The sequence below is a fragment of the Lynx rufus genome, unplaced genomic scaffold, assembly GCF_022079265.1.
Source record: "Lynx rufus isolate CCGP_SWC_20201006 ecotype Redwood Valley unplaced genomic scaffold, mLynRuf1.p SCAF_27, whole genome shotgun sequence".
Lineage (NCBI taxonomy): Eukaryota > Metazoa > Chordata > Mammalia > Carnivora > Felidae > Lynx > Lynx rufus.
Window position 1 is genome coordinate 6,197,669 of NW_025814842.1, and position 27,985 is coordinate 6,225,653.

Genomic DNA, 27,985 nt, shown 5'->3' on the forward strand with positions numbered 1-27,985 from the left:
ATGACCATCACCCACACAGCTTTCCCTGAAGAATGTTCTGTACTAACAGGCATTCCATGAAAAGGGAAGGGGAAAGAAATACGAATTACTGGTTAAATCAAGTCTACAAGCCAAAGTTTGCCTTAAATAGCTATAGACCATTTTACTGTTTTTAGTGTCTTCCTTTAAGATCCTTAAAGGTAACCACTAAACCACACATTCTTAGGAGATGAATTCCACATGGCTTTAAGACGCAATTGTTTTAACGGCGTTTTTGATAGATGGAGGTGAATGTGTTGAAACTTTTATTAACATTCAGTTTAAAAAGCTTTACACCTGCGGCATGCCAAGATCTAGAAGATTCTTAAAGAAGTTACCCATTAGGGTGTGGTCCTTGGTTTAGAAGTCATGGGGCCTTGGTAATTTTTTGTTAAGTGGTTTAAGAATTCACAATCTTGGTCCAGGGCTGGTAATATTGTGCCATTTTCTTCTCCCTTCAGGGAAGAAGAGACACTATTATACCTGCAGGCTCCCAGCATGTTATTGCCTTACAGGTGACTCTTTAACATCTTCTATGGATTAACAATTTTATCTAAATCAGCCTCAAGGCTCCCTCAGAAAAGAGGGTGAAGGAGAAAAGCACCAAAATATTTCTCAGGCTCTACCTTAAATACAGTTTATGTGTGTGGTAAAACATATGTGACATAAAATTCACCACTTTTAACCATTTGTAAGTAGAGAGTTCTATGGCATTAAGTTCCTTCACATTTCTGTGCAACCACTACCATCCATTTCTAGAACTTTCTTGTCATTTCAAACCCAAGCTCTGTACTTATTAAACACTAACTCCTTATTTCCTTCTCTTCCAGCTCCTGGCACCCACCATTTTCCTGCAGGCCTCTGTGAGTTTGATACTCCTAGGTCCCTGATGTAAGTGAAATCATATGGTATTTGTCCTCTTGTGTCTGGATTATTTTTAAGTGCAGTTTTGATACATAGAACAGTGCCCTTACAGTGAGTAAGGACACAGTGTAGGTAGTTGTTACTTCTACATCAGAAGTCTTTAGCCTGGAGCCCTTGGATGAGTCCTAGGAATCTGAAACTCCTTTAAGAGATGGGTTTCCTACTTACAAAGTTTTGTAGGAGCCTTAACCCAGAAGATGCTGATTGCTGTTCTGGGTCCTCTCTGTTTTGAGAGCACCCCCTTGGTCCCAAACCAGTATTGACTGACTTCAGGTAGCAACAAACCACCAACATGATCGTATTTGTTGTATGGCTCTGGATTTTGCTGACGATTCCAATTTGATGCCTAATGGAGTGTCACTCATTCCGTAAAACCCCAGCCCTATGTTTAGCGGGCCACTTAAGAACTTTGAGCTCACCTTCATATGAACACTATCTAATGCAAACGCAACTCAAAACCACAATAAGCCACAACTTCATACCCATTAGAATGACTAAGATCAAAAAACCAGAAAACAACACCAAAATGTTAAATGGTGGTTGTCAGGGACTTCGGGGGAGGAAGAATGGGGAGTCCATGTTAACTGGGAACAGAGCTTCACTTCGGAAACATGAAAGACTTCTAGAGAGGATGGTGGTGACTGCTACCCAGCAACATGAAAGTTTTTTTTTTTTGTTTTGTTTTTTTTGAGAGAGAGAGAGAGAGAGCGAGCGAGCACACAGGGGAGGGACAGAGGGAGAAAGAATCTTTTTTTTTTTTTTAACATTTGTTCATTTTTGAGAGACAGAATAAGAGTGAGGGAGGGGCAGAGAGAAAGGGAGACACAGAATCCAAAGCAGGCTCCTGGCTCTGAGCTGTTAGCACAGAACCCAGTGCAGGGCTTGAACTCACGAACCTTGAGATCATGACCTGGGCTGAAAAGTCAGACACTCAATCTAGTGAGCCACCCAGGCACCCCAGAGACAGACAATCTTAAGCAAGCTCCACACTCCACTCTGAGCCGACTTGAGGCTCAAATCTTAAGACTTAGGTTTGATCTTATGATCCTAGGACCATGACCTGATCCAAAATCAAGAGTTGGATGTTTAACCAACTGAACCACCCGGGTACCCCTGTGAAGGTACTTTTAATGACCCTGAACTATACACTTAGAAATGATTAAAATGCTAAGTTTTATGTTACACATATTTTATTAAATAAAACACATATAAAGAAATGTCTAATGCTGTCTGATCATTATTCCCTGCTCCTGCAGAAAAGTTAAAAGCCTTGTGTGCAGTTTATCCCAAACCCTGTGTTCTGGAAAGAAACAAAATGCAGTAAGTAGCAAAATCATTTTTCAGAAGCTGGGACTGCCTTAGTTGGGTTTTTCAGTAAAAAAAAAAAATAATAATAATTTCAGGGGTGCCTGGGTGGCTCAGTCGGTTAAGCATTCGACTTTGGCTCAGGTCATGATCTTGCCTTTCCCAAGTTCGAGCCCCACATCAGACTCTGTGCTGACAGCTCAGAGCCTAGAGCCTGCTTCAGATTCTGTGTCTCTGTCACTCTCTCTCTCTCTCCCCCTTCCCTGCTCATGTGTCTCTCAAAAATAAAAACATTTAAATAGAGATAAAAAATAAATCACTTCAGCATCATAGCCCCTCCCTCCTGCTCCCTTCCTCACCACAAAAGGAAAGCAGGGGGAAAGACAAAAAAAAAGAACAAAATTCTAAACCAGAGACAGCAGGGCAAGCCTTTATGGGACTAGAGTGATTTCCAGGAGCCAGGAAGCTGCCCCTCAAAGGCAGTCCATTCAACATGGACGGGGGGAGAAACTCAGAGCTAAGTCACAAGAGAAGCCCACCTGTCCAGTCACCCACCTCCCAAGGGCAGCACAGGCATCTGCCCAGTGATCACCTGCTAAGGTGCCTCACCAGGAGGTGTGAGTGCTCCTTCCCGCTCTGCAATCACTTACCTCACAAAAATGGTTCTCGATAATGTTCAAAGCAGTCAGGGCAACCTGAGGGTTCTCATGAAGTTGCAAGGCCTCAATTTTATCAACACCACCGATTTCTTCTATCAGGAGACACATGTTTTCCTTCTCTGAAAGCTTCTCTGCTGCCTGTGGGCATGTAAGAAAAAGAGCTCTTTGGAGGCGGAGCTTCGCCTCAGGGGAGTCAAGGGCTCCAGTTCCAGAATGGGCAGCCATAGTTTTATTTTTCCCTAATTAAGACTGCAGGATCTTACTCCTCTTTTGGGTATTTATAGTGCACATATTTAGGTTTATATTAATTGCACAAAATACAATTTTTGCCAAGTAAGCTGCCCTCTACAAATACATTGCTATTACTGTTTAATAGCTATCTCCCTTCTAATTAATGGAAATGGTTTAAAATACAGTTTGAGGGGGGCACCTGGGTAGCTCAGTCGGTTAAGCATCAGTCTTTGGCTCAAGTCATAATCTCACAGTTCGTGAGCTCGAACTCCACTTTGGGGGAGCCCTGCTTCTCTGTCTCCCCTTCTCTGCCCTTCGTGGTATTCTCTCTCTTCCCCTGTCTCTCTCCCCTTGCTCACTTATGCCCTCTCACTCTCAAAAAAAAAATAGTAATACAGTTTGAAAGAATGTTCAAGTAATGCTTTATTTTTGAGAGAGAGAGAGCATGAGCAGGGGAGGGGCAAAGAGAGAGGGGGACTGAGGATCTGAAGTGGGCTCTGCACTGACAGCAGTGAGCCCAATGTGGGGCTCGAACCCACAAACCATGAGATTACAACCTGAGCTGAAGTCGGATGCTCAACCGACTGAGTCACCCAGGCACCCTAAGTAATGCTATTTAAATAGAGGTGTTCTGGCCCTACCCTCACCGTAAAGCCTTGAGAGGTAAGACTAAGGGGACCCTGAGCAACACCATGGCAAATAACCAAGTCCCTGGAAACAAATAACATGAGTGGATTTAATCCAATGCTGATCATCGGATTTGTCATCTGGGGCTGTTCATTCATTCAAACACTTGTACATAGACTGTGGGCGAGGCCTACAAAACTAGAGCTCAAGATGGGATTTAGAAAAGGCCTTTTCATAACTCATTTTTGGGGCAGACAGGTAGATAATTGTTGCAATACAGAAAGTAGAACACAGTAAATGATCAGTGGTTTACGTTATAGAAGATGTGCATAAAAGGCTTGGGAAGTAACACACCTTCTTGAAAAACAGTGCTGCGCCAGGGCCAACCATAGGAAACTCCCAGCATTCCCAAAACAAGGAATGGCAAGGACAACTTTTTGAAGGGTTAAGTGTTGCTTATTAGGAGAAGAGGGAATAATCCAGCTAGCTAAATAGCCTATTTGGGGAAAGAGAAATAAAGCAGCAGCTTTGGTGTCATCTCCGAAGGGCTCTGCTCTTTATTTTATGAGCAATAAGAAAACCTCCTGTGGTCCAAATTAAACCTTATTTAGGTCACACCGTCTACCTGATGAGAGTCTGTACTGTTTTGTCTAAAGCTGGACACTCTTTGGTCCTATCTGGGGTCCAAAATGAGTTTTGGCTTTCAGTGAAGAAACCAAGGCAGGACCAATGAGCTAGGATAGCCTCAGAAAGAAAGCTGGGGGATGTGGGATGACCCAGGGCAAGCAGAGCCCTGGAGAAGGATTCTGGATGTTGGCAGAAGAGCAAACAGCCCCAAAGTCACTTCAAGCTGCACTCTGCCGGCCATTAGAGGCTCTCTGCTACCTTGTCCTTCTAACCTGCTATTCCAGTGCCTTTCTGTGATCTATCAGATGTGGTTTTCCCAGATGCCTCCAAGGGAAAAAAAAATACCAAATGTTTAATTCAAATGAAACAGATGAAGTTCAATTTCTCCAGCCCACAAGTGTGCTTTCACCAATGTGTTATGTTGTTATCTCCAACTTTGTCTACGGGCAGCCAAGTCTCTATGCTTCATCCATGTGATTTCCTCAGTCTTCATGTCTAATTGGGTGCTATTTCAAATCTGTTCTTGACTCAGGTCAGTTCTTTCTAAGACAGTTACATGAAAAGGATGATTAAAGTGAGCTTTTAAAACGAATCCCCTGGTGTTACTTTGAAATTCTTCAAACGGCTTCGTCACATATAAAAGGACCTTAACCAGATGAATATAGCCAGCCTTCAAGATGGCCTCAGATGATCTCTAACTCCTGATATTCACACCCTTGTATAGTTTCCTCCCATGTTGAGTGGGGCTGATCTGTGTAACCAATAGGACCATGTTGTTGGAATGACTTCCAAGGTTAGGTCATAAAAGCCACTGGGGCATCCACCTTGCTTTCCTAGATTGCTCGTTCCAGAGGAAGCCAGCTACCATGATGAGAATACACATAAATGGTCCTATGAAGAGCTCCAGGTCCAGGAAAGTGACAACTTTCCAGGCATATGAGTGAGCCATCTTGAAAGCTGCTCCTCAGCCTCCATCAAGCCTTCAGATGAAACTGCAGCCCCAGTTGACACCTTGAATCTCATAATAGACCCTGAGCCAGAACCATCTAGCTAAGCTATCCCCAGATTCCTAACCCCAGAAACTAGATGAGATAATAAAGTAAAAGCTTGGTTTGGGAATATAATTCGTTCCAGAAACATGCTCGTAATCCAACACACTTGTCTATCAAAGCTAATTTCCCTGTAAGAAATAATGGGAACTCAAATGAATCATTCCACAACCCCAAAATATTCATATAAAAATTATAATACTGTAATATAATACAAAATAAATACAAGGTATAAAGAAACACTAATTAACCTGCACTTATCTTTGAAAATCTTTATGGCTGGTATGAAGGAGACAAGGGAGAGGAGGGTTATTGTGTGGGACGAACTTCACTATCACTAACAGAATCACTGCTATCTATTGGCTCAATAGAATCTTTTTCTTTTCATGCAACTTTAACAAGGAGCCTATCCGATGACATTGCTTTTGCTCCTTTTGAGGATTTTGCGGAAATAACATTGCATTGTTGTTAAACAGATTAATTGCTCACACTGCTACAGTCTTATTTGTGTGGGGCTTTTCTACAAAATTTTGCACTATCTCCCACATTTTACACATCTCCATAATCTCATTTGAAGTGAGGGATTCCTCTACCTTTTTCTTCTCTCTTCTGCAGAGGCGATCTCCTGCAAAACCTCTTGCTGTTACTCACGAAGCAGACCCATCAGTCTGTCAGTTGTCAGCTCCCGGCCATGTTCCTCTACCAGCTCTTGAATGTCATCCTCCTTCACCTCCAGTCCCATGGCCTTTCCCAAGAACACAATTTCATCAACAACTGCTGGCTCCTATTCATAAGCAAGCCCCTCTAAGTCATGTCCAAGAATGCAATCGGGCCACAGTTTTCTCCAAGCAAAATCAAGGGTTCTGTCGGTGATCCCATACCAGGCTTTATCAATGATCTTGAGGCAGTTCATGATGTGCAAACGATTTTTCCAAAACCCTTGGAGGGTAAGGTTTGTTCCTTTGGTCACCTTGAAGCATTGCTGAAATAGTGCTTTGCTATGAAGCTTTTTAAAGTTCGAAATGGGGGCGCCTGGGTGGCTCGGTCGGTTAAGCGTCCGACTTCAGCTCAGGTCACGATCTCGCGATCTCGCGGTCTGTGAGTTCGAGCCCCGTGTCGGGCTCTGGGCTGATGGCTCAGAGCCTGGAGCCTGCTTCCGATTCTTGTCTCCCTCTCTCTCTGCTCCTCCCCCGTTCATGCTCTGTCTCTCTCTCTGTCTCAAAAACAAATAAACGTTAAAAAAATTTAAAAAAAAAATTTCGAAATGAACCTCCTGATCCATGGGCTAGAAAATTGGAATGGTGTTGGGAGGAAGGAACTTGACCTTAATGAACTCAAGTTCCTTCAGTAAGTGGTCCTCAAAGCCTGGCAGGTGAACAGGAGCATTATCCATAACCAGTAAGGTTTTGTGTGACAAATTCTTTTCTAAAATTCTGCAGGACTGAAGGCCTCATTGATCCACCCAATGAACAAGGTATGAGTGACCCAAGACTTACTGTTGGACCTCCACATAATGTTTAACTGGCTCTTCTGCACCTTGCATTTCTTGAAGGCTCATGGATTCTTGGAATGATACACGAACAGGGGCTTGACTTTAAAATCCCCACTTGCGGGGCACCTGGCTGGCTTAGTAGGTTGAGTAGGTGGCTCAGTAGGCTGACTTCAGCTCAGGTCACAATCTTGCAGTTTGTGAGTTTGAGCCCCACATTGGGTTCTGTGTGGACAGCTCAGAGCCTGCTTAGAATTCTGTGTCTCCCTCATTCACACACACACACGCACACACACTCTCTCTCTCAAAAATAAATAATCATTAAAAAAAATAAAATAAAATCCCCACTTGTGGGGCACCTGGGTGGCTCAGTCAGTTAAGTTTCTGACTTTGGCTCAGGTCATGATCTCATGGTTCATGGGCTTAAGCCCCACGTCAGACTCTGTGTGGACAGCTCAGAGCCTGGAGCCTTCTTCAGATTCTGTGTCTCTCTGTCTGTCTGTCTGTCTCTCTCTCTCTCTGCCTCTGCCCCTCCCCAGATTGTGCTCTCTGAATAATAAGTAAACTTAAAAAATTATTAAAAACAAAATAAAATCCCTGCTTGCATTAGCACCAAGCATGAGGGTGAGACGGTCTTTTGTGGGCTTGTGACTGGGCATTATGTGCTCTTATCTTGTAATGTCGGTCCTCTTTGGCATCTTTTTCCAAAAAAGCCCTGGCTCATCAAGTTAAAAACTTGTTCTGGCAGGTCACACTTGGAAACCATGAGCTTCTGGAACTCGATGGCAGTAGCTTTAGCTGCCTTAGCGTCAGAACTCACAGCCTCTCCATGTCTCGCAACACTATGGATGTCACTTCTCCTCTTAAAGTTAACCAGTCCCTGCTTGCTTTGAAGACTTCATTTTCTGTTGACATACCTGGCAGTTTACTTACAGGGTTGGTGTACAAGGCCTTTGCCTTCTTGCAGACAAAGTTCTTGGGCACAGCATCACCTGCTAGTTTCTTCTATCTAAAACAGAAGCAACTTTTCTACATCTTCCAGAACATGTGGCCATTGCTTTGATATTTGATATCCTTTTGCTGCATCCAGCCCCCTTCTTTCTTCTTTAATATTGTGCAAATGGTCAACGTCGACTTCTCCTAAAATCTTGCAGTTTTAGCCACTCACATACCTCGTTCATACTTCTTGATTTCCTTCGTCACTTCCACCATAATCATCTCCTTATTACCATCTTTCTTTTCAATCTTTTTCTGCCTGGGGGCCACGTCTAAGCTCGCATGGATGCTGACTACAGTAATTATTAAACTCTTGTCATATACTGTATTTAATGTAACTAGCAATAAGGCATAGAGTAAAGGGTCTATATCTACAGGCAACCTGACCTAGAATGGGAGAATTCCTAAGCTTACTCTTGTATGGAAAAGCAAAGGACTGTCCATAAGTGCTTTGAAGTGACAAAAAATACACTAGTGCCAGTTGTGGGCACCTCCAACATTCTGAAAAATCGTCAATTTCTGCCAAACACTGCAGCCTGAAACTGAGCATCCAAGCATGGAAGATGATCGCCCACAATCCAGTAGCAAGAGAGAGAGAGAAGAACCATTGGCTCAGTTGTGATCATGGGACATTCGGTATCATGTATGACTTGTATTGCAAGGCATAGATTGTTTATCAGGTTAAAACTTATTAGAAATGTTTGCTTGTCTTGTAGAACATGCACAGAACAAGTTACTCACAATCCAAGGTTTTATTGTATTTGTTTTAGACCAGTAGGGAGTAACTGATCATGCAGCAATATAGAACTGACACAAATGGTTTATGAACATTGGCTTAATTTGCCTTTATTTCAGAAATAAAACTTTCCTGGAGTTCTAATTCAAGGCTTTGTAGTCCAATTTCAGCATCTATCTCTGCTAACTTCTTGCTTCTCTTTCAGGTGTACCCTATGTTTTAGCCTTCTAGAAGAGCCAGCCATGTGGTGTACAGGACTGCTTTTCCCGGCTTCAAACATTTGATTGGTTTCTCCATCTCACTCAGAGGAAGCCAAGGTTTTCACATACCTTATGTGATGTGGATGCTCTGAGCCTGACCACCACCTTCCATCCCTTTGCTCCCGCCCATCCTTGAGCCCTCTTTCCCCAGATATCCATAAGATTCACTCATTTCTCTTTGGTCTTTGCATGCATGTTCTTCCTGAGACAAGTTTCTCCTGACTACTACATTGACGGGATCACCATTACCTTCCCGCTCTGAGCCATCAGCGACTGACCCTTCATCACATAAACTCCCAGTTGTTGGGTCTGTTTCTCTCCCCATTAATATATAAGCTCTACCAGAGCAAGGACTTTGTTCTGTGGTATCCTGAGCATCTGAAACAATGTTAGGCATATGGTCACTCACTTGAAAAAATGAAGATGGGCCTTCTTTGAAAGGCCTCTTGTTTTTGTTTTCCATAGGATGCATGAACAGGAGGAGGGTTGGGGGAATGGAAAGAGAATCCACATAGGGGTTTTAAGAACCAAAATAAACGCCTTCGATTTGGAGACTGCTATTTCAAAACCAACCTGCTTAAAAAAACAAAACAAAAAAAACCCCAACCTGCTTAGAGCAGCTCACCTTGAGGATAAGAGAGATAACATCAAGGATGATGGTAACAATTTTGGGGTCTTGGATGGTAAGCAGATTCACCAGTGGCTCCAAGACTCCAGAGTGGACAAGCTGGATCAACTGGTCTATGGTGCCTCCAGTTGTGAAGTTTGCCACGGTCCAAACAGCCTCTTTCTGGACTTTAAAGTCTCCCTGAAGAAACAATGTTTATAATATTTATGGATCCTGAAGAACTTAAATATAGCAATGCTAACTTAGTTCAATTTCTAGGTAGGCTGGTGACAGCCAAGACTGTATATATAATTTATGTCGAACACATCAGCAATTTGCCTCTAGTTCTTGAACAGAGGATAGCACCTTTGAGAAGCCAAGGAGCAGACAGGCTCCCATTAGGACTTAGAGGGAAGTTCTAAGTTGGAATGGACTCATTTCCTTAAGTCAGGTTATGGGAATAATATAACGAACATAAACCAATCCAGATAATCTATATATATTAGAAATTATCCTTGGAATTATTTTATTTTTTAACTTTTGAGTGTACAAGAGAGACAGAGTGTGAGGAGGGGAAGGGCAGATGCCCTTAGTCTTTCGGATGCAGGGAAACTATGGACAAGAAGCTCCATAGCTACAAAGCTGAGCACACAAAGTGATCTCAGGGAATGAGCCAGACCAGAGGTGTCAGAGGAAGACCATTGAAATATCACTCAATGCATTCCTTGCATTTGTAAGAAACACTTTGCCCAGAGATCTGGGAGTAATTTATCATAGATCCTTCTATCCCTGTGCAGAAGGAGTTATTCCCATTTTATGGCTGGGGAAAACTGTGACCTCAGTGGAAAGAAGGAAAGAAAGAAGGAAGGAAGGAAGGAAGGAAGGAAGGAAGGAAGGAAGGAAGGAAGGAAGGAAGGAAAGAAAGAAAGAAAGAAAGAAAGAAAGAAAGAAAGAAAGAAAGAAAGAAAGAAAGAAACTCAATAACCAAAAACAACTTTGGGCTCCAAGCCAACTGTAGTTCAAAAAGCAATTTGAAGTAAGATTACTTCTTGATTCAAGGCTGGATGTCTTTTTAATTTTTTTTAATGTTTATTTATTTTTGAGAGAGAGAGAGAGAGAGAGATGAGACAAAGAAACCCAAGCAGGCTCCAGGCTCTGAGCTGTCAGCACAGAGCCCAATGTGGGGCTTGAACTTAGGAACCATGAGATCATGACCTGAGCTGAAATTGGACACTTAACCGACTGAGCCACCAGGTGCCCCCATGACTGGAGTTTCTGATGAGAATCTATATAGACTCATGGTAGCACACAGGATAGGAAGCATCTAATAGATCAAAAGATGCCTTGATTCAGGTTGCACACCTAGGAACCCACCATCCAACCCCAGGACAGGAACACCACCGGCAGCTTCTTTTATCCCATCCTATTCCACTTGCCTCCCTGCCCCCAACCAGACAAAACCACTCCTGGCTTGTGTCACCTGTAGATGATTAAACTGAGCGCATCCATTCAAAGGGGACAAAAAGAAATGCTGACGGATAGGAGTTGTCCTGGGGAGGGAAATGGGAATCTGGAGGAAGAAGGAGGTTTTGTTTTACTTCTACTCTTATATCTGGATTTTCAGTATATATTACCACTCCAATCAATGTGATTTTTTATGCTGAAAAAAATCCAGTGTACAATATCACCATAACCCAATAGGTTCTTCCTCCTCAAACAGAACAAAACTTCCCCCTCTCTTGACAAGTAGAGTGGATGCCACATTCTTCTAACACCAAAGATAAGCCAATATTTACCAGCTCAGGATTTTTTTCTGAATATTTGAGCTGGGGGGGTGGCAGGGGTGGGAGGGGTCACCTTTTCATTGAACAATGCTTGTTTAGTCTCCTAAGTCTTTAATGGGTTGTCCAAAATGGATGCCTCTTCCTTTTTTTTTCCCCAGGGAGAATTAGGAAACTAAGATTTCATAGCTCTGTTGTGATCTCGAGTAATTTGCTTCTTAGGTGGTGTCTGAACTCCTGAAGGGGTTCAACGTGGGGCCAATTGGAAAACATCTTTTTGTCACAGAATGCACCACTTACATTTTTTAGCAGAGCCACCAAGGGAGGCAGCGTGCCACAAGCAATCAGCTGCTGGATGTGCTGGCAGGGCCCTGCGGCCACATTGCTCAAGGCCCAAGCCGCCTCCTTCTGGATGGAGGACCTGGGATGCATCAGGAGCTGGGGCAGCACGTTCAGGATGCCCGCGTCAATGGCCACCTGGGTCTGGTGATCCGTTCCTGTGACGATGTTCCCCACGGTGCGGAGAGAGGGGGTCTGGAAGAACAAGGCTGCAAGTGTAAGCAAGCTTTGCCAATTTATCACAACAGAAGGGGACAGTCACACCAAGCTATGTGCACTCCCAAATATGCGTCCTGCTATGTTGATGTTGCTCAGGAAACCTGTGAATGATGATCAAATCCATGATCTTTATTAATTCAGCACATCCGTAGCCATTTGCATAGTTTGAAGGTACTTGCTAGCCTCTCAACAGTTCCAGGTTCAGTGAGACAGAGGTCAAGGGATGGCTTTATTAAGAAATGACGCTGTCCTTCCATAATCTTACACTGGGAAAATCACTAAATTGATTACAGTATTTATAATGTGGTAACTTCTACTGAATTTGTATTTAGCAGGAGTGTCAGGTTCCTGCTGTATATTTAATTGGAGCTTATGAGATCCCAATGGCACTTGTTGATGTGTTCACAAACACCCTCTCAATTCTGAAGGTCCCCAGGATGGGTCTGCAATTGGGCTCAAGACAACAGTCCTCTGAGGGCTGACTGTGCATTCATTTTGGTTTCTCTGCACTGTAGTGGCTGCCCCAGCACAGACCACCAACAGTTCTAGAGTTTTCCTAGCCTTTCATGCTAGGTATCTGCTACTCAAGTGAGAGGTGGAATAGGCCAATCACAGCCTTGGAAGGATGGTTCCAAATGGGCCCTCGACACCCAGGACATACAGCTTCTTATTTCTTCTTATTCTCTTCATACCCTCCCTCCTCTCAATATCATCCCCCCAAACTAACCTTGATGTCTGAATAATATTATGCTAATCTAGGCACAGATGATTGCGAAGCCTGCATAAATATACAAGGCTAGCCATAGAAGTCAAAAGGGGCACCCATGTTTTAAGGCATATCTTCAAGAAGCTTATAAGTGACATGTTTCCTATCCTAGCCAAGTATTTGATGTTGACTTTGTTTCATTTTTACCTAGACTATTTCAGTAGTCTAATAACAAACTGGGGAGAGGATAAGAGGGAATTTTCTTTTACCCTCGAGTAAGAAATTTAAATGTTATAATGAGCTTTACGTTAGCACACACACGCACACACTCACGCATACCCTGCATTAGCCAACTGGTTAACATCCACATGCACAGACCACTGGAAGGAAAGGCCACAAAAGCGTGGAGGGACCAGAAGCAATTTCAATGTGCTGCTTTTCTATACTTTCTAGTTACCAGATTAAGAAAAAGTAAGTTACTTAACATCCACTAGGCTTTCCGATCAAAATACATTCAAGTCCTTGGCTAGACAGTAGCAGAGACCAGGGCAATGCAGACCACAAGCTTTGTTCTAGGTAAAGTATTAGAGCTGATGGTGGGAGAGGTCTCACTCAAGTGAGTATGACTCCCACATTCTAGTTGGAAGGTTCATACAGAGACAGGCAGGACCAGGGACATTTACCAAGATATTGAGCTCTGAGCTGGTCATGAGCTGGACCAGCCTGGGTAGGACGCCCGTGTCTACCACTTGGCCAATGCGCTCATTACAGCCATCACTGAGGTAGGACAGGGCCCAACAGGTGTCCGAGAGAACCTCGCCATCTTCATGCTGCAGGAGGTGGAAGAGCACGGGCAACATTTGCTTCACTGCTTTCTTGCAGGGGTAAGGGCTCTTGTTTCGGCAAAGGTTGGACAAAGTCCATGTGATGTTCCGCAGAAACGTGATCTGTAACAAGGAGACTGCTTCCAGCATCGGGGGCAAAGAAGGAAAAAGGCCAATGGCTACATGTCCTTGCCATATTTCATCAATATTATTGACCAGTGTGAAGCAAAGAATTTGAGCTTCATGCAGACTTTGTTCTCAGTAGTGATGCACACTAGGGAGACTGAGAACGAGTTTAGGTTTCCTATTCAAATGTTATATGTAGGATCCTTGGATTCTTCAAAATGTCCCTCCCACCTGGACTCAGTTGATGACCCTGTTTTCACTTCTCATCGACAAAACAAAGGTCAAGCAGGAGTTGCTTGGTCTGCCTAGTAACCCTACCAACATGTGGCAACCACATTTCTGATCTTTGTTCAGGGGTCAGTCTTCCTACTCCACATCTGGATCCCATTTTTGCCTTTGAAGATTCTGTCCCCACGACCACCTTTCTGCCCTGGATCACTCCCACACTCTGGGACCCCTCCGTCTCTCTAGCCATGGTCCTGCTTCTATTTTTAGAGTCCAGCCCTCAAGGATGTGTCTATATTTGCGTCTACCTTGCAGCTTCTTATTTGTTCTTCCACCCCTCTGGTCTGATTTCTGCCCCTACTTCTTTTTACTTAGTGATGAAATCAGCTTTTTCCAAGTCACCAAATCCAACAGCTGCTTTTTCAGTCTTAACGTTACCATCCCTATCAGAGGTATTTAGTACCCCTCTTGAAAAAGCTCTTTTTGGCACCTATGACCCCAAACCTGCATTTCTATCGCCAAATGGGCTGCTTCTTCTCAGTCTTTGGGGTGGGCTCTGCCTGTCTTCGGAGTGTCAGAATTCTTGAGACTTAGTCACAGGCTCTCCTCATACTCTAGGTCAGGGGTTGGGGCAAATTCTTTCTATAGAAGGCCAGATAGTAAACACTCTCAGCTTTATGGGCCATAGGGTCTCTCTGGTGCAACAAGTCATCTTTGCCCTTGTAACATTACAAAAGCAACCGACAATATGGGCATAAATAAATGGGGATGGCCATGCTCCAATAAAACTTTATTTATAAAAGTAAGCATCTAGCCCTGCTCTAGTTGATCTTGCCCAGCTGGATGACAGATGTGTGCACAATCATCTAGACCAACATTATCCATCCTGACATTGCTACGATGGTGTCTCTCACACTCTTCAACTTAATATGTACAACTAAGGCTCTGATTCCTTCTTCCCTCCATCTTCCCATTTCTCTAGGAGGACTGTCATAACAAGCTAACCCAAAACCGGAGGGCATCCTTGCTTCTTTCTATCTCCCATGTCCAACATGGCAGCATCCCATCTCTGTTTGCTATCATTTTACAAGCAGCCAGAAGGGTCTTTCTAAAAGATCAGATCACTTCACTTCCTGCCTTGAGATCCTTCAAAGCCTTCCCTCTGTCAGCATGAGGAAGTCTAAGTCCCTTGCCCTACTTGTCCTCTTACATTGCTCTCTCCTTGTGAACTCTCTGGTCATGTCAGCTTTTTTCTGGTTCCATTAGGTCAGGTTTTCTTCCACCCTGAGGGCTGGGTATTCCCTTGGCTTTTAGAAGCTACCTTCTCTTCATTTTTGTTTGAAGCAAATCTAAAACCCAAATTTATCTCCAGTGGGGTCGGGGTGGGGGAGCTCTATTGTTGCCACATCAATCAACTTTGACTCTAAGCTTCAAATCAAGACCCAGTACCCAGGAACAGAACTGGCGACCCATTAATTCTATCTGTGCCCCTTGAATGGAGAGCTTAGTCATCTACTTTTGAAGGACTATAATTTTAGAAAAACTCTAATGGAACTCTTCCAATGCCACCCCCCCCAAAAGTAAAATCAGCACTAGTGGCCCCTGGGGGCAAATTTCCATCAACCTCTACCCAAGGTGATATTCAGTCCTAGGTCTTGCTTATAAGTGCTGTCCTAAGGGGCAAGGCAGCACCCATATGACCTAACTGACTTGAAAATACTTCCACAATTTCAGAAACGTGTCACCTAGCTAGCTTTTCTACTTTAAAGACACTTACAGGTATGGCTGATGAAACCAGGGCCAGCAGATGTGGAATGGCATTGCTCGAGATAACCAGGTCTCTGAATTCTGGGCCATCACCTTCAAATAGATAAGAATGTGACATCTGAACAGGGAACAAAGAGAATCCTGGGGGTAAGCAACTACTTTTTAAAAAGCCTGTGCAAAGGGTGAGATGCCAAAATGCATTCCTGGGTTGGGCAAATACTTAGGATAGCCATGAACTAGATTCTCTGTCTCCATCATGTTGGTTGGGTAGATAGACCAGATGTGGGCACCACCCAGCAATGACTGTCATAGGCAGTCTGTGGACACATCAAGGAGCCAGCCAATAGCCCAGGAAGTGTCCTCGAGACTCTAAATGCCGATGGTACTTCATAGCATGGTTCTCAAGAAGATGAAGGCTATTACAGGCCAAATTGTCTTCCCAGAAGATGTTGACATGGGACAGAGGCTTCCAAAAGCAACTCAAAACCAAGTCTGGGGGATGGGTAGATGCTAGCCATCTGCTATCTGCTGCTCAAGCGAGAATACCAATTTGAGACCCTAGAAGTCTCAGTTTGTAATTCTTCAACCACCAGGACAAGGCATATGTTACTTTATACCACCCGATTTTGCCTGTTCCTTACTGAACCAGACAAAATGAGGGACAAAGTCTCTGTAATAGGTGCTTCATTTCTGCAAGCATTTACCACGCAGACTTACTTTATATTCTGCATTTGCTATCCCAATACCCTAAGTCCTTGGAGGTCTCATCACAGTGTTTGCTTCTGCTGATTCAGTCATGGTGGGTTGTTGACTCTCTGAACTTGAAACTGCTAACATTTGGCTGATCTTAATTTGTCAAAATCCAGAGGGGCCCAATTGAGTTCATATCCCCCCTAAGAGTATTGTATTTATATCCAGCCAGGAATGCTAGAACTTTCAACACTGTCGCACTAACTCCTCAGTTCATGCTTTCCTGGCCCATGCAGGGAATACAGCAGCAAGCCCCAAACTCACAAGGCCATTTTAGGATTGCATTTTCAGGGAAGACTTTTACCCCAAACTGAGGAAATATTATCTTTTGTTACATTCCCTTGGCAGCTTTTACTGGAGGTAGAATTTTTTCAAGGTCCTGCGTTATGAATGGGTGTGTCATAAATGTCACAGTGCATGGGTCAAAGACTGGTCTTCTGTTCCTGAGGCCATTGAGACCTGAGGCCGTAGGACCCCAGGATTGGCAGATGGCCTTAGGCGGCCTTTAGCTTTCAGTACATACTGCATCATCTAGTTTCAGCTTTAATTTTCAGCCTCTGAACTTGACTCTGAATTTTGGAACAGCCTGTCAGAGCCTCCCCACTGTTTCTAGATATTTAAACTCAGATGATCAAGTCTATGATGCTACCCAAAGAACTCCCATAGCATGCCAGGCCAGGTGCCTGACCCACTGGTTTCCTAGCCCTTTATGAGGAGAGTCTTACCTGCTATATTACCAAGGGCCCACACTGCCTGTTCACACACAGTCATGTGGGGGGAAGACAGGAGCTCAACCAAAGGTTGGATGGCCCCACTTTCCACAACTGCCTGAGTCTGCTCTGAAGTCCCAGAAGCAATGTTGGTCAGAGCCCAGGCTGCCTCAAACTGCAAGCAGGGGTGAAGTGATGACTTCAGGAACTCCACCAGCCTGGGAATGAGCCCGGCTTCAACTATCAGTTTTAGAGGAGGGTTCCTTTCACGGGACAGCATTTTCCTTCGCAATCAGAGGGAAAAAAATAAAAGCAAGTCATGTGAGTCTGATATTATGAACCTCCTTTATAAATGCTCTTGGCATTTCTAGCTATCAAACAAGACTAACAGCTGGGCCAGAGCCACTTAATATCCTAAAGTCCAGCCCATGGCACTTGGCAGTGATGAAGCAACATTTTTCCCTTCAGGTATTATCTATGAGCAGAGATTCCTATAGAGGCCAATTTAAATTAAGCAATTCATCTCTGACAACACTTGCATATCTTAAGATGTTCTCAAGGACAGTGTAGAGGAACAATTTAGTCTTGCTTTTGAACGGACTCACCTTCTCTTATGTTGCGTGGGCATTTTGTCACTGCCACAAAACCAGGAAGGCCCCTGAAACTTATTCCTAGCTTGGAACCTATGAATAGCAGAAGTCTGTTTAGCCATACCTGGCTGCCTGGGTGGCCTGGAAACATAGGTCTGGATCTGAGGCATTCACACCATTGATTATTTCTTGCAGGTTGAGGCTGACCTGCAAGGAGAGATGCTTTTGGGTCAGAGTCTCTGCGAAAAGGAACCATGAAGGTCATCTGGTCTAGCCATCTACCTGATTAGAACAAGCTGGCTTGGGCAGTATGCTGGTCTGCATTAGGGGAGAGAAAGACATTTGGTGGTCTTATAGGACACACAGATCTGTGGGACCCTTCCCATGCTCTGGGGAAGGGGTAATTCTTATAATCACTTGGATTCCCAGCACCTTTTCATTCCATGAAGAACATGCTAGTTATGATCAGCAAAAATAGAGTAAGGATCTCCAAAAATTCTCTTCTCCAAAACACCACCACTACAACCACCACCAACAACACAAGTAGAATCAAACTTCCAAACTCTAGAAACTGACCAAAGGCTTGTAGCCCAATTTGTTTTGAGCCAAAAAGAGATTATTCAAGAAAAACAGCTAATCTTGAAAAGAAGAATTCTAGGAAACAAAAATGCATCAACGTATGAACAGGATTATACATCCTGATCGACTGGGATCCAATCTGGGAAGGCAGGGGTGGTTCAACATGGGAGCATCAATGTAGTAGGACATATTAATAGAATATTAATTCTATTAATAGAATTAATGGGGGGAGGAACACAAAATTATCTCGATAAATGCAGGGTAAGAGCATTTGACAAATTCAACCACCCTTCCATGATAGAATAGCTGGAAATAAAAGGAAACTTCCTTAACCTCATAAGGTCATTTTTTTTTTCTATAAAAAAAATCCCCCCTCAAGGGAGGGGAGGGTGGGTGATGGGTATTGAGGAGGGCACCTGTTGAAATGAGCACTGGGTGTCGTATGGAAACCAATTTAATAAATTTCATATTAAAATAAATACATAAATAAATAATAAAAAATTTAAAAATCCCACCTCTCACATCACAATTAATGGTAAAAGATGGAAAGCTTTCCCCTTAAGATCAGGAACAAGACAAGGATGCCTCCTTGCTCTTATTCAACATAGTATTGGAAGTTCTAAACAGATTAATTAGGTAAGAAAAACAAAGCCATCTGGATTGGAAAAAGAAGTAAAATTGTCTCTATCTGCAGAAGACAAAAACTTGTATATGGAAGATCCTGAAGAATCCCACCACATATACACAAATTAGAGCTAACAAACAAGACATAGCTAGGCTGCAGGGTTAACATACAAAAATCACTTGTATTTTTATATAGTAGCAGTGAATGCTCCAAAGCTGAAATTAATAATTTTATTTACAATAACATCAAGAAGAATAAAAGACTTGGGAATAAATTTAGCAAAAGAAGCACATGACTTACATGCTGAAACTATTTTAAAAAATTAGAGAGGGCCTAATATATTAAAAATACCCCATGATCATGAATTGGAAGACTTAATGTTGTTAAGATGGCAATACTCTTATAAACTGGTCTACAGATTCAGTGTAATCTCCATTAAAATCCTAGCTGTCTTTTTTTTAAAAAAATTGAATTTATTGTCAAATTGGCTTCCATACAACACCTAGTGCTCACCCCAACAAGTGTCCTCCTCAATGCCCATCACCCATTTCCCTTCTCCCCTACCCCCATCAACCCTCAGTGTGTTCTCTGTATTTAAGAGTCTCTTATGCTTTGCCTAAATCCTAGCTGTCTTGCTAGAAGAAATTGGCAAGTGGATTCAAAAATTCATGTGGAAATGCAGGGGATTACAAATAGCTAAAATATCCTGAAAAAGAAGAACTAAGTTGGAAGACACTTCCCTATATCAAAACCACCACAAAGCTACAGTAATCAAGTCTGTGCTACACGGACATAGGGTAAACATGTTGATCAATGGAAGAGAATCCGAAGTCTACAAATAAACTCTCACGTGTATGGTCAGCTGATGTTAGACAAGGGATTTAAGACCATTCAACGGGGACAGGATGGTCTTTTTGATACTGGGACAATAAGATATCCACACATGGGATGATGAAATTGGACCCCTAACTCACACCATTTACAAAAGTTTATTCAAAATGGATCAAAGGTCTAAATGTAACAGCTAAAACTATAAAACTCTTAGAAGGAAACTTGGACATAAATCTCTGTGACCTTGGATCAGGCAATGGATTTTTTTTTTCATGTTTATTATTTTAGACAGAGAACATGAGTGAAGGAAGGGCAGAGAAAGAGAGAGGGAGACAGAGGATCTGAAGCAGGCTCTGTGCTGACAACAGAGAGCCTAATTCAGGGCTTGAACTCATGAACCGTGAGATCATGACCTGAGCTGAAGTTGCTTAACCAACTGAGCCACCCAGGCACCCAAGGCAATGGATTCTTAAATATGATACCTAAAGCACAAGCAACCAAATAAAAAAAGTAGATAAATTGAACACTTTCAAAATTTAAGACTTTTGTTCAAGGATTCTACTAAAAAAGTAAAAATGACAATCTACAGAGTAAGAGGAAATATTTGCACATCATGTATCTGGTAAGGGTCTAGTATCCAGAATAGACAGTGTAAAGAACTCTTACAACTCCACAAGAGAAAGACAAATTACTCAATCTTAAAATTGAGCAAAGGGTTTGAATACACATTTCTCCAAAAGATACACAAATAGCCAATAAGCACATCAAAAAATGATCATTAGTCGTTAGGAAAACATACCAAAATTCCAACAATATAGCCTTTGTACTCACTAGATGGCTACAATCCCAGAATGGACAAGTGTTGGTAAGAGAGCCAGCATGTACAATGATACAGCTACTTAGGAAAACAGTTTGGCAACATATTTGTTTCCTATTGTTTCTGTAAAAATTACCACAAATTTAGTGGCTTAAAACACCACATCATCTTCTAGTTCTGGACATCAGAAGTTCACAATCAGCTTCACTGGACTAAAGGCAGGGCTGGCTTCTCCTGGAGGCTCTAAGAATCTGCTTCCTTGCCTTGTTCAGCTTCTAGAGGGGCCACGTGCATTCCTTGGCTTGTGACTCCCTCCCTCCATCTTCAAAGCACAATATGCTAATCTCCCCTTCTGTGGTCCTATCACCTGCTCTGACTTGTCCTTCATCCTTACTGTAAGGGCCGATGTGATTACACTGGGTCCATCCAGATAATCCAGGATAATCTCCCCATCTCAAGACCCTTAATTTAATCACATCTACAAAGTCCCCTTTGCCATACAAGGCAACATTTATAGGTCCTGGGGATTAGGAGATGGAGGTATTTGGAGGGGGAGCCACTGTTCAGTTTACCTCCAGCCTCAAAGAGTTAAACAGGATGACAATATGACCCCGCAATTCTCCTCCTAGGCATGCTCCCAAGAGAACTGAAAACACATCCACACAAACATTTGTGCACAAAGCACCATTATTCATTATAGCCAAAAAGTGGAAACGCAAATGTCCACCGACTAACAAATGGATAAACAAAACTTGGCATGTCCATACAATGAAATATTATTCAGCCATAAAAGCCATGAAGTCCTGGGGTGCCTGGGTGGCTGTCAGTTGAACATCTGATACTTGATTTCAGCTCAGGTCATGATCTCACAGTTTGTAAGTTTGAGCGCCAAATTGGGTTCTGCACTGACAGTGTGCAACCTGCTTGTGATTGATTGATTCATTCATTCATATCCTCTCTCTCTCCCTCCCTCCCCCTCCCCTACTCACATGTGTACACGCACATGCTCTCTCTCAAAATAAATAAACTTGAAAAAAAAAAGGAATCAAGTATTGACATATGTTACAACACAGACAAGCCTTGAAAACATTATGCTGAGAGAAAGAAGCCATGTACAGAAAGTCAGAGAATGCTAACAGCCATTCCGTTTAATGGCTGCTAGTGTGTCATCAGATCTACTTGCCCAGATCGAATTTAGCTCTGCCCTGTAAGACTCCTAATCCTAGCAGGGTGCAATAATGCATGTGGATGGTTAAGATGGGACACAGACAGTGGCAGATCATAAAAGGATGTAGAGCCACGACTATCAGAGTCTAAGAAGAGAAACTCCCCAGTCAAGGTATTCCGGAAAGGACCCACGAAAGACAGCATTAGGCTGCACATCAACGCAGAATTTGCACTAGGTGAGGTTGGGGTGGAAGGGGAACTGATGATGAAGGACAGCACTCGGGTCCTAGGCAAGACTTTATATGTTGAGTGACTAGATGTAACCCCTCATTTCTTATTTCTGGCCGAGGGATGGTAAGTTCATTTCCATTAGAAGCTGCACTTCATCTACCCCATCTTGCTCAGAACATAGATCCCAGACTTACAGCCACAAAGGTAATGGCCCTTCGCTTTCCAACACCACCAGCTTACCTCTACCCCCCTCCTTAAAGACCCTGGATTAGCGTTTGCAAGTTCCGAATGTATTAAACATTTTCAAGCCAGAGAAAGCTGCTGAGGATGGATCTCCCACACCACCGTCCTGAATGCCATATTCCCAATGTACGTACTCCTTTGGTTAGTTGTTCAGAAGCTGGGTCAGAGGAGACATTGGTGATATTTCTCCTCTTTAAGGCCTGCTCATCTTTCTTGGCCTTCCGGAGCTCCAGGCTGACTGCCATCCGCTGTTGCCGCCTCATCTAACGAGAAAAAAGAAAGAACCAGAGCCCTTAGAGCAGGGGAGTCAGGCTGTCACCCCATTTAGCTAAAACATGCTTCAAAGCGTCTGATTTCACTTTTACAGTGACAACAGTCAACAGTCCAGAAGAGTTAATATTACACAGTAAATAGTCAGCACGGTTTACCTCCTCTGCTTTCTCCTAACACCACATCCAGAAAAGTAGTTAACTTTCTTCCCAAAGTGAAGGAAGCCTGTCTACATTCTCGGCAGGCCAGGACTCTCAGCTGTAGAACCATCCAAGCAAAGTGTACCGTTGTCCCGAGTCTGAGCACATCTCTATCAGTACTGATTGGTCCCGCAAGGGCAGGCCTGGGCCTCCCAACTGGAGATCCAGGCAGGGCTGGGGACTATGGCCTCTGAAGACATGACCCACATGTCCCTGACCATTTCCACCATTAGGGATCAGTCTACAGGTCATTGGAGCCTTGATCCAGCCCTGGATGCCAGACTGAGGGAGATTAAAATTAAAAACAAAACAAAATAGACCCTTTTATCTTGGTTCAGAAGAAACTCCTCGACTCTATTGAGAATCCTGGGGGAAATGATCTAACCTGGGTTCCCCACATCACCTTCCCCTCCATTTCTGATACATTCCAGCCATGAGATTTTTACTGCACTACTGCGAAGCAGTTGCTTGGTACTCACAGATGCATCTTTGCCTCGGTACTTAAATTTTCTCAGCCTCTCTTCTGGAGCATCCAAAGTCGGCATATTGACTGGAACAGTCAACCACCTGTAGGTAGGGCAGTTACCAGGAGATTTTCAGTGCCCAGTGTGTGGGCTCCTATGTGACGGCCATCCTTGCTCTAAGCCCCTAAGGGGCCCCCGGTGAATCGGAGAGCAGACTCAGGAGGCCAGCTTGCACGGGCATCACCATACCAGCTCAACAAGCAATGAGCACCATGCAAGCACAAAGGAGACCAGCCCTGGGCTGCAGGAGTAAGGGATGCCTTTTAGATGCATTTTGGCTTGAACCTGGCCTGTGGTGGCTGGGGTAAGCTATAAGGCAAGCACAGAGCCATCTCACGTGGCTGTGTCCAAGGAGTTCTGTACAGAGCATACGTGCAAGCCGGTGGTGCCCAAACCAGGCTAGGACAGGAAGAGGATGGCCCTCTTCTCCCACACCCAATCCACCAGCCCTTGGGTCAGGATGGTCTCCAGCATGACCCGCTCGTTCTAACTCTGGTAGATTGCCTCCACCCGAACCAGGCCACCATCACCTTTCAGCCACACTAGAGCAACTGCCTCCCAATGGTTCTCCCTGCTTCTACCATTGCTCTATTCCAATCTGTTCAATACACAGAAGCCATGTGACCTCCTAAAGATGAGCATCTAATCATTTAATTCTCCCTGATTTAAAACCCTCTACTGGCTGCCTGCTGAGTTTAGAAGAACACTCAGTTCCTGTGATACCCACCCTGCGTGGTCTGGCCCCAGCTCACTTCACCTGCAGCAACACTTTGAATTCCTATGTAAGCATCTAAGGATCTTCTCAGTCTGTTCTATAATCTCCACAGATTTTACCACCCACCCAATATTTTCTTGTTTATCTTCCTTTCCCTATTCCCAATCACAATGGGGTCACATATGTCCTAGCTACGATTCCTCAGCCCTTTCACGATGCATGACATATAGTGAGTAGGTACTCAAATCTTTGAAGGTGGTGGGTGGTAGGTCACAAAGAGAGCTGGTCCCCAGTTAGAGGAGGTTATTCAAATCAGGCCACATTTTAACTTTCTACAAGGCAGCTGGGAATGACATTTCTTACAAGTGTGCAATGAACGTCCATCTGTTCCCAAGAATCCGGGATGAGCCAGACAACACTGGAGAGAAAACTGGATAAAGAAGACCAGAGTTGGGTGCCTGGGTGGTTCAGTCTGTTAAGCGTCAGACTCTTGATTTTGGCTCAGGTCGTGATCTCACAGTTCATGAGTTGGCCCTCCGTGCTGACAGTGGGGAGCCTGCTTGGGATTCTCTCTCTCTTTCCCTTGCTCTGTTCCTTCCTTCCTCTCTCTCTCTCTCTCTCTCAAGAATAATTTTTTAAGTTGTTAAAAAAAAGAAGAAGACCAGAGTCTATTGCCTCTATTCTTGAGCATACAACAGCTGGGAATAATTTGGCCAGGAAAGACTAATTCAGACACATCAGTTTGGATGGGACCGTGTAGGCAAGTAGAATTTCAGAAGTAGAGAGCCAAGACCGAGGTCTTAAGAAGAGAGATGAACTCCGTTTGAGAACAGAACGAGAACAGAGTCTCGATGACATTCCTGGTAGGGCCTAAAAGAAAGAACCAGCAAGGGACCAGGCAAAAAGAGAGTTTGAGTTAGAACAAAAGAATGATAGTGTCTGAGGCACAAGCTGTAACAGCAGCTACCAGGCCACCGAGGACGATTCCCTAAACACAGTGCCACCGGCCAGCCACAGCTTGAAAGAGCAAGCGGGCTAAGCCTCAAGCCAGAGAGTAATCATGTTCTAGACTTTCATCTACTTTTAAATAATCTCAAATTCTGCTCCCTAAGAAAGAAGAGTTGCTTTTAAGGACCAAAAGAACAGAACATCCTTTTTTTTAAAGTAGGCTCTACACCGAACACAGGGCTTGAACTTACCACCCTGAGATCAAGAGTCACATGCTCTACTAAGCCAGCCAGCCAGCCACCCCTGGAACACTCTTTAAAACACCATCTCCAAAGAGTTTTGCTAGTCGGCTAGAATAACCAGGGTCAAGACAGTTATCAGCTGGAAACAGATTTGTGTCAGAGCAAGGAGCTTTACCTTACATCTCCAAGAGATAAGGCACGTGGCATTTTATCAGTCTGGAGTAGAGTCGTATTAAGGGCTCAGTTCAGGGAGCAATGGCCAAAACATTTATTGCATGCCAGGAATGTCGGACACTCGGGATTAAATGAAGCAACATTAACAGGAAGGTGGAGAGAGCCCCATTTTACAGGTGGGGAAACGGTGTCAGAGGTCACTCCCCACAGAAGCCCAGAGTGCCCACAGCTGTGAAACATCAGAGCCAGGACTTCAGCCTCGATCTGACTCCCACGTCTGTGCTTCGGATCACTAAGCTCTGTAACAAGGTCTGAGGAGGAAGACAAGTCACTACCATGGGTGGCGCTCATCGCACGGGGGAGACGCTGGAAAATAGGAAAGCGTAGGTTTCAGCGAGGGAGGCCACTTCGTTGCCATCTCATCCACTGTTCGTGGCCCGACCAGCTCAGTCCAGGAGACCCTCTGAATGTGCATGAGGCCAGTTTGGTACAAGGGGATGAAATGCTTTTGTTTTGGGAGAGACCCAAGGCAGTGCCTGCTCCAGGACTATTGCCACGGGAACCACACATCCTTCTGCCACAGCCCAGAACATGTGGCCACAAGGGAGCTTAGAAGTAGATCCAGGGGTTCAGGTGATCGCCACCTTCCTTCCAAATCAAGTATCAAGCAGAAAGCCGGTAGGAGATGCCCAAGCAGAAAAAGTTCAACTTCAGATGGAACAGGGTCCTTTCCCCTCCCCCACCCCTGGGGGCATCTCGAAGGAGCAGTTTGAAAGTCACGGATTTAGCCAAACCACTCATTTGGGGATAGTCTGCAAAGCAAAGCAAATTCTTCTGGCTTTCACAAGTTTCTCTGGCCTCAGCTCCAAGTGTGCTCTCTTCCCCTCACGTTCCTATTTGTAGCGTCCAGAGAGCCATGACCCTGCCACCCTTTACCAGTCGCAGGAAAGAGCCCAGGCTCGGAGGTAGGCACAAGATCAAAGTCAGAACCTGTCTTCGTCGGTTCTCAGAGTTTGAGATCCAAAGAAAGCCAAATTAGCTATTTAGGCAAACATCACCAATGTAGAGGCTTTACTGACCCAACCTCTGGCCACCTCTGCTGCTCCCCACACACTAGGAGACTCCTACCCTGAGGGGCAGGTGGCAAGGGACCCTGGCCAACCTCATGGTCTCCCAGGCTCCCAAGCTGCTCTTGACTTTTTGTTCCTTTTGGGGGAAAGAGAGACTAGGGGACTTCTAAGTCTTGTTGATGGCATGGAGTCACTTTCTCTGGTTGAGGCATTACAGACCAATTTTTAAATACTTTTCTAGATCCAGCCGAGCTCTCACTGTTACCATCTTTCAGGAATTGAGAACGGTTTTCAATTAAGATCTAGATCATCCAATTAAGATTTCCAGCTTCTAGAAAGTATTTTTCAGATTTTTACACACATTCATGGTATAGAAAATTCAATACCTCAGAAATGGATTGAACATTAACTTCCATAACCTACCCCTCCTCCAAGTTAACCTTTAAAAATTCACAAGCGTACCAAGGGGCTAATGATAGAAGGGGGGTTTGATAGACACAGTTTGGCCACATGTTTCTCCACTTGCCTGTACTGTGGACTTTTTTTTTTTTAAGTAATCTCTACGCCCAACATGGGGTTCGAACTCACGACCCCGAGATCAAGAGTCACATGCTCTACTGACTGAGCCAGCTAGGCACCCCAACTGGGGGCATCTATTGACATATATTCAGAACTGCATCACTAACAGCCACTTCTTTGAACAGTGGGATTTGTTTTAAGCTAAAACTACACATGGGGTTGGATCAAGGGTCATTCCCCGGGAAGGGCTGGGGTCACTGAGTGTGCATGGGTCCGAAAGCTCGCACAGCAGGGCCGGAGTATAGGGGTGAAGAAGCAACCATGGGGGCATGCAGGGCTGGGGGTGGGGTGCCACGGACACAGGGACCCCAACTTGACACTCACAGGGCTTACCAACGTGGGCAAAACGTGTCCAGACACTAAGCTTGGTGCAGGGAAACACACAGTCAGGTGTGCCTCCAAGTCTGGGAAGCAGAGGTCCCAGCAAGAAAGGAGGCAGGAGACCAGGTCCTCTTCCCAGTGGTCCTACTGTGAGGCTTGGGAAGGCTCTGGGAGGGGGCAGAACCACCCTGGGAGTGATTCCTACAGGTGAACAGGTCTTGGTAGGCATTTCAGGGAGAGGTTACACAGGCACACAGACCTATAGGCTGCCGAGTGGTCAGGCCCCATGCACCGTCAGCCCAAACATAGGCTCTGAGGAGTAAACAGACACCCAACAATGGTCACATCCTCCTCACCCACCCAGAGAGCAAGCCAAGCACCACTTAGCACATTTTCTGTAAACCAAGGCTGAGTTGAACAGGAAGAGACCTGGCCTAGCCTCCCTGGGAGCCGTCCCTCTACGCAGGCCACAGGCTTTTGCAGAGGGGACAAGGCTGCAGCAGCCTCGCCCAAGCCCCAAACAGGAGCAAGGTGTCCCGTCGATGCCCAGACAGAGGATTCCAGGAGGATACGGCCACACCCGGAACCCCCAGCGCCCACCCAGTTGTTACTCACCTAGAAAGGAAGCACAGCCTCCAGCCCCCCGTGGGCCTTAAATGCCCTCAGCAATCAGCAGGTGTTTCGGGGCGTTTGGCCCTTCCCCACAGGGTTGGTTTCTGACTCAAGTCAATGGATCTGGGCTTTGGATGTGCATTGGAACCACATGGGGAGCTCTGAGCAGCCTGCTGCCTGGGCCCCAGCCCTGAGGCGGATGGAGTTGGTCTAAGAGGAGGCCCCGGACTCCAGCTGCTTCTCATGTCCGGATGAGGCACAGACGGGAGCCT

General features: G+C 44.6%; 1 protein-coding gene across 1 annotated transcript; it reads right to left on the bottom strand.

Moving 5' to 3' along the window:
• Window positions 1-359: 359 nt before the first annotated feature.
• Window positions 360-27,330, bottom strand: KPNA7 (karyopherin subunit alpha 7). The gene is made up of 11 exons (XM_047089053.1): window positions 27,101-27,330; window positions 23,008-23,095; window positions 22,193-22,321; window positions 17,690-17,772; window positions 16,991-17,259; window positions 15,526-15,608; window positions 13,257-13,520; window positions 11,610-11,843; window positions 9,547-9,729; window positions 2,898-3,044; window positions 360-473 (listed from the first exon to the last, which is right to left on the bottom strand). The coding sequence occupies exons 1-11, from the start codon at window positions 27,328-27,330 to the stop codon at window positions 360-362; spliced, it is 1,824 nt and encodes a 607-aa protein (XP_046945009.1).
• Window positions 27,331-27,985: the final 655 nt, after the last annotated feature.

Excerpts from the sequence above, each read along its gene's own strand:
- KPNA7 (XM_047089053.1), bottom strand. The coding sequence starts at position 27,330 with ATGCCTACCAAGACCTGTTCACCTGTAGGAATCACTCCCAGGGTGGTT. Across the intron at positions 17,260-17,689 it reads CAGGCCACCCAGGCAGCCAG|GAAAATGCTGTCCCGTGAAA; the intron begins GTATGGCTAAAC and ends CTGATTGCGAAG. Across the intron at positions 15,609-16,990 it reads GGCCCTTGGTAATATAGCAG|GTGATGGCCCAGAATTCAGA; the intron begins GTAAGACTCTCC and ends ATCTATTTGAAG.